This window comes from Nannospalax galili, unplaced genomic scaffold (genome assembly GCF_000622305.1).
Source record: "Nannospalax galili isolate Female #2095 unplaced genomic scaffold, S.galili_v1.0 scaffold278, whole genome shotgun sequence".
NCBI classification, from domain to species: Eukaryota; Metazoa; Chordata; class Mammalia; order Rodentia; family Spalacidae; genus Nannospalax; species Nannospalax galili.
The window spans coordinates 14250056-14256924 of record NW_008347536.1 but is presented as its reverse complement, the minus strand read 5'-3'; the positions used below and the strand labels follow the sequence as shown (position 1 = coordinate 14256924).

The window sequence follows — 6869 nt, the reverse complement described above, 5'->3', positions numbered from 1 at the left end:
GAGCTTTCATGAGTCCTATCAGGGGTGCAGCTGTCTCTGAGTCAGCTATGCTCCTGTAAGTAACTCCTCACCATACTCTTGTAAGCAACCCCAATAAACTCACTGATTACTAAACTAGACTTTGGTGGAATCCTCTCTTTGATCTGTCCTATTGGGGATAAATAGACATTAGTTCGTGTTTCTCCAGGGAGAGTCATCCAACACCTGCCTATCCCTAGGTGACACTGACACATCTTAAGAACTGGGTATTCTTACTCCACTGTCCCACACAGGTAACTGCAGAGCCTGACATGCATGCACATGTACCTAGCCCCTCAGAGTCAGAGAAAGACACTGCTGAGCCAGAGGGACCAGTTTTATTAGATTCCAGCAAGACTATACAGCAGTTTCATGCAGATTAAATATATGTCTTCACTGCCCCCAGGGGGGGAGCACTTTCACTGCTCGCTCCTTCACGGTGTTTCAAGGGGTAGGTATTAAGGGGATCCCTCAATATATTCTGCATGGGGAACAGTTGGGATCATGACTGGGGGTGGAGGTGAGACTGTGGGCATCTGAGAGCCCCTGGGACCTTGAGTCTTCAGAGGGTCAGGGGCCATAGGACCTTGGTCCTTTACTAGTGCTGGCACCAGGGGATCTTGACCCTTTAGCGGAACTGGGATTATAGGGTCTTGATTCTTCACAGGTCCAAGGACCACAGGACCTTGATTCTTTGGAGGCTCTGGGACCATGGGACTTTGATCCTTGGCTAGTGCTGGGATAGTGGGTTCTTGGCTCTTCACAGCCTCAGGGACCACTAGACCCTGGTTCTTTACAGGTGCCACAACCACAGAATCATGTCCTTTCAGATGCTTGGGGACCATTATATCTGGATCCTTGACTGGCTCTGGGTCTGCTAAGCCTCTATTCTTCATGGGCTCAGAGACCACTGGAACTTCATTCTTCATAGTTGCTGTGACAGTGACATTTTGATCTTTCTTATGCTCTGGGACCATGGGAGCTTGTCCCTTCCCAGGCTCAGGAGCCATAGGACCTTGATCCTTCAGAGATGTTAGTACTACAGAACTTTGATCCTTAACTCTTGCTGGCACCAAAGGACTTTGATTCTTTAGAGGCTCTTGGACCACAGGGCCTTGATCTTTGGTGGGTGCTAAGATAACAGAATCTTTATTCTTTAAAAGCTCGGAGGCCATGTGATCTTGATCCTTGCCTGAGGCTCCTCCTTGATCCTTTGGAGGCCCTGGGACTGCAGAACTTTGCTCCTTTAAGGACCCTGGGACCACAGGGACTTGATCCTTTGGAGGCCCTGGGATTGCAGGACTTTGATCCTTTAAGGACCCTGGGACCACAGGGACTTGATCCTTTGGTGGTCCCAGCACCATGGAGCCTTGATCCTTTGGAGACTCTTGGATCACAGGACCTTGGTCTTTCAGAAGCCCTGGGACCACAGGACTTTGATTTTTATGTGTATCACCAGCAAGTTGGACTGGGCCCCTGCAAAGGAGAGAAAGGTGGTCACTAAGGGCAGAGTTCTGGCCAGGGACAGGGCAGAACACAGATTGCCTGATGAGACTTGGCCTCGTGGGCCTGGACAGGGCAGCTCTTACTGGAGGAGTCAAGCAGAAATTGGATTTCTGCATCAGTAGGGTATACAGGGTGGAAGTGGGGCAGGATGGGAAATCGGTCATTCAATGTGTTTGCCAATTGATTATAACCTGCAAGCAGCAAAGTGGGTGATACCTGGGAGATGGCAACAGTAGTGCCCTTGGACTTGAATCATCCAGTGGGCATCCCAGCAGCCCACCCAGCCCACACTCCACCAGCCCAACTTCTTCCCTCTAGGATTACCGGCCCCATCTTAGCTACCCACTCAATGCTTCTGCAGACCCCACTACTCTGTCCTTTTTCTAGGTCCTTCCAAGGTTCCTTTTATGCCTTGATTCTGTTATTAAGGGCTGGGTTCTGGCAAGGGCAAGACATCTACATGGTGATAACAGAAAGCGAATCTGCTTTTAACATGACCACTTTTAACTTCTCCATGGACAGTGCATCCCATTATTGCCTGTACCGTTCCCACTCTCACCCGCTGCTTTGATAGACAACTGGCTAGGGCTCCCCATTCAGACCTTGGTCCCTTCCCTACACTCCTACTTCCATCCCCTCTATCCTCTTCAGACTCTTGCCTTCATTTGCTCCAAGGCTCCTGGGCTTATTTCCCTGAAACCAAGTGCTCTGTTCCCTCCCCAGAGTCCTCAGGTGATGCTTGTTCCACATAGCTAGCTGACTCCAGCCACCTGCTCCACTCCTTGGCCCAGAGAGCATGTGCAAACAATGTCGCCTGAGAGCAAACACTGCTAACTCAGATCTAGCTGTTCTGGAACCTTTTGGTCTATGGCACGCACAGCTTCCTTGTAGGTTAAGCTGAAAGTTGCCACACAAGAGTGGCATTACTCAGCCAGTGTCACAAACCCTTGCACACCTAGGCATAATCTGCCTTCCAAATCACTTCTTTCCACCGCTCATGCCGGCAACACAGCAGCCCTGTGAAATGCACAGGTATGAGACATACAGCAAGGGTTTTAACCCTCCTCATTGTTAGACCCATAAAGTGAGGTATGGAGAGGGCATGTGATAAAGAAGTCAGGGAACTGCAGGGATTAGAACCCAGGACCTCATTCATACTGGGTAAATGCTGTGCCATGTCCCTAGCCTAGCTCTTTCTACTTCATAAGCTGCTTTACTGAGATTTCCACCTGATGATCAATGACTTTTTTTTTAAGCTAGGGTCTCATGTAGCCCAGGCTGGCCTTGAACTAGCTATGTAGCCAAGGATGACTTTGAGCTTCTGATCCTCCTGCCTTTGCCTCCAGAGTTCTGGGATTACGGGGTGTACCACTATGCTGCTTCTTTATCATGGAGTGCTGGGGATCGAACTAGACAAGCACTCTCTGCCAACTGACATATCCCCAGTCCCTCCCTACCTGATTTTATTTTCTTAGCTTATTATGGTTTAATTCCTCTGGGCATTGGGCTTGTCATCTAGTCATTGGTTATAATGATATTTATCCAGAAATTTGTGATGAATGAGAGTGAAGGGCAGGAACACAGAGCATGTTGCGCCATGTAGCATTAGGCAGTATTATGATTTCCTATTTACTTAGAAGTAAAACTGTGCATCTTTGGACTACGTTTACGCTGTAGTATCCTCCTGATCTAGATGATTTTAATGTCTGTGGCATCTCATTTTTTTCACTCAGGGACTGCTGTTTCTCAATAGATTGCACAGTGATACGAGAGGCCCACATGTTCTGTCCTCTGCTGTCACTGAGCATCATGGCAGAGAAAGGGTGGGGCAGCCTTTGGGCTCAGCACTACACACAGCCCAGCTGTCCTGACCAGGTTGTCACTATAGGATCTTGGAGTGTGAGGAGAGTCAGGCAAGGCTGTGAGGGCATGCAGAACCCAAACATGGTACTAACGCCCCTCCAGAGCTTGGTGGCTGGTCAGAGAGGAAACGTAAAAGTTGAATTTAGAATAGAATCAGGCAGCAAGTTGAGTATATTTATCCTCTCAGGTCCTCAGGTGACTTGGGTGGGGTCACGAAGAAGCTCAAAAAAAATAAAAGATCATGGCTAAACTTGATCTCAGGGGCTTGACTCCAGCCCATTGGCAGGACATTGGCGCCCCCTGCTGGCAGAGAGTTCATAAACAAGGGTGGCCCTAGATCCTGGGTTAGGAAGTGAGCCTCTTTGGGTGTTTGGGTCATTGGCTCTTAAGACATTTTTATTTACTGAACACTCTGAGCCAGTTGTGATCTAACCCTATATTTTCATATATAAATGACCCCATATTGATAGATCTGTTAACTTTTTTCCTTAGTTAAATGTCATTAATCATGAGTTTTAGAATTAAGATTAGAAATGAGGTCTGGCAAGATGGATCACAGCTAAGACACCTGCCACCAAGCCTGACCAACCTGAGTTCAAATGAACTAACTCTCACAAGTTGTCCTCTGACCACCATATGTGCACTGTGGCATGCACGTGCCCACACACATGCACACATACATACATAAATGTAATTTTCAAAATTTTTAAAAAGATTAGAAATTAGTTAAATCAAATCTAAAACCTCCTCTTTTTCTTTCTTTTGATTTTTTTGGAGACCAGCCCCAGCTAGCCTGGAACTAGCTATGTAGACCAGGCAGGTCTTGTTCTCAGAGAGATCTGCCTCCTGAGTGCTGGGACTAAAGGTATGCACTACCACACCCAGCTTTTTCTTTCTTTCTTTCTTTCTTTCTTTCTTTCTTTCTTTCTTTCTTTCTTTCTATATCTAAATTAGTGCACTACTTAGCTTATATGAGCCTAACCATTTCAATGGTTCCTTTCTTTCTTTCCTTCCTTTCTTTCTTTCTTTCTTTCTTTCTTTCTTTCTTTCTTTCTTTCTTTCTTTCTTTCTTTTTTTCTTTCTTTCTCTCTCTCTCTCTCTCTTTCTTTCTTTCTTTCTTTTGGTATTAACTTTAGGAAAAGTCTGTTTAGATTTAGTTCAGAGGTATGTGTAGAGTTCAAGATACTTTAGCATATTCGACTAGCTAAATGCTTAGCTTTACGGTTCTGATATAAAACATGTAATGGAATAATTAAGTTAGGCTCATAAATTATTTCATTTTTTCTTAAGTACTTTTTGCAAAAATCAGGACATCAAACAAATAATTAAAACTCCTTTGGGGGAAGTTAGGGTTGTAGTTCAGTTAGTAGAGTGCTTGCCCAGAATACACAAAGTCCTGGGTTCCATCTCTAGCACCACATAAACTAGACATGGCGGCACAGGCCTATAATCCCAGCAGTTGGGAGGAGGAGGCAGCAGGAGGATCATAAATTCAAGGTCACCCTCAACTACATTACAAGTCGGAGGCTAGCCTGGGCTACATGAAACCCTATCTTAAAAAGCAAAAATTCTGAGCTGGGTGCCTTTAATTCCTGCACTTGGGAGGCAGAGGCAGGCAGATCTCTGTGAGTTCAAGGCCAGCCTGGTCTACATAATGAGCTCCAGGCCGGCTGGGGCTACAGGGAGACCCTGTCTCAAAAAGACCAAAATACTATCAAAACAAAACAAAAAATAAACAAAAGTACTTTCTGTGGCCAGTGAAATGGCTCATTGGGTTAAGGCATTTGCTACCAAGCCTGAAAAGCTTTTTGAGCCCTGTGACAAACATGGTGAAGGAGAGAACAGACTTGAAAGTTGTTCTCTGACCTCCGCACTTGGCACCAGGGCATGCATACCTGCCCTCAAATACATAATAAAATGTAATTTAAAAATTTAAAAGAGAAGCTGGGATTGGTGGAACATGTCCTTAATCCCAGCATTCAGGAGGCAGAGGCAGACGGGTATGTCTGAGATCGAGGACAGGTTGGTCTACAGAGAGTTCCAGGCCAGCTGGGGTTACAGGGAGACCCTGTCTCAAAAAGAGAAAAGAAAAGAAAAGAAAAGCAGCTTCTGGGATGTAATACTTATGAGGAAAACCTGAGCATGTGCCTACTATATTTTATCAAAAGTAAAATCTGAGAGTAAAAGTGACTCAGGTAATTTAAAGATAAGTGACACTGGGCCTTTCAGATAAACAGCCCAAGTGGCAGAACTCTAATTTTTCTTCATGCTGGCAAAAGCAAAATGAAAGTTCTGTTTTGTAGCCTGGCCACTTGGTAAATGGCAAACTCAAACACTGAGGAATGGCTGTCGCTCCTGGTGGCTGACATTAGACAGAATGAAGCTAAGATCTGCATGCCTCAGCGTGTCTGTAGACCTCTATGGACAGAGAAGCTTCTGGCTTAGCCCCAGCCTGGCCAGCAGCGTACTGGCAGGTTGTTTCCCTTGCAGCTCTAGGCTAGCCCTTTACCTAGTTAGAGAATATGAGACAGTTGTTAAAATTTCATAAACAACTGTTGAACTTTTATGGAAACCCATTAGCCATCATATTTTATGCTTAATTTGAATTATTTATAATTTCATGTGAATTATTTAGAGGAGTTGAATTAAGATATAAATCTTCCTTTAAAAGATTACTGGATTTTTTCTATTTTCTTATTTTTATACATTAGGCATTGATTTTGAAAAATCAGAGCAGCCTTGACAGGGTTTCCCATGCACAGAACTGCCCCGATGGATGCTGTGCGTCCTCACCATCATGGGCAGTCACCAGTGGGCATGGCAGTCTCTATGGTACGAACTCTCTGCCTCCAGGCCTGCTGGGGCCACACTCACAGCTGTGTGAGAGAGACCTGGGATGGATATGAAAGGTGGAAGACTACAGGAAGTGGGTAGGTTCAGCCCCTCTGGAACACAGGGCAGTTGCCCTTGGGCATGGACAATCTGTACAATTGACTTTGGTGCCTTGGGCCAGCTTTAGTCTTTCTACCTCCCAGTCCCAGGACCCCACAGTTGCAAATCCACAGAAGTGGGAAAGACCAACTGGCTTTATGTATATTTGCTTCTGTGCTGCTTACTGCATGGGGGGCCAGGGGATCTTGGGCAATGACTGAACCACAGAGGCCTCAGTTTCTATACCTGTGAAATGGGGATACCAGTATGACTATCAGGAACTGTTATGACTCTTCTGATCAGAGGGATCCTATGGGGACCTGAGCTGCACTGTAAAGTGCTCAGGTGTGTGATACAAATATACTCATCCTCATAGCAACTATAATAATGGATCACCTCCTTTAACCCTCCTTCAGTCCTCATGGGGCTCTGGAAGAAGTTGGGCCTTCCTGTGACCCTCTTCCTTGCCTTGTCGTTGCACACTGATTGTTGCCTCCAGATGCTGCCTCTCTGTCTATAGTTTCTGCTTTGTGGGTGAACCTCCTCCATCC

The 6869-nt window shown here is 45.9% G+C and overlaps 1 protein-coding gene across 2 annotated transcripts in view; it reads right to left on the bottom strand.

The window, feature by feature from the left end:
* Positions 1-337: 337 nt before the first annotated feature.
* Map6 (microtubule associated protein 6) overlaps positions 338-6869 on the bottom strand; it is an 87051-nt gene continuing 80519 nt past the window's right edge. The window contains exon 4 of one of the 2 annotated variants that reach the window (XM_008844235.3): positions 338-1494. In XM_008844235.3, coding sequence (XP_008842457.1) covers positions 477-1494 — 1018 coding nt within the window. In that variant the 3' untranslated portion in view covers positions 338-476. The remainder of the gene's footprint in view (positions 1495-6869) is intronic. The other variant, XM_029568886.1, reaches the window with a different exon arrangement.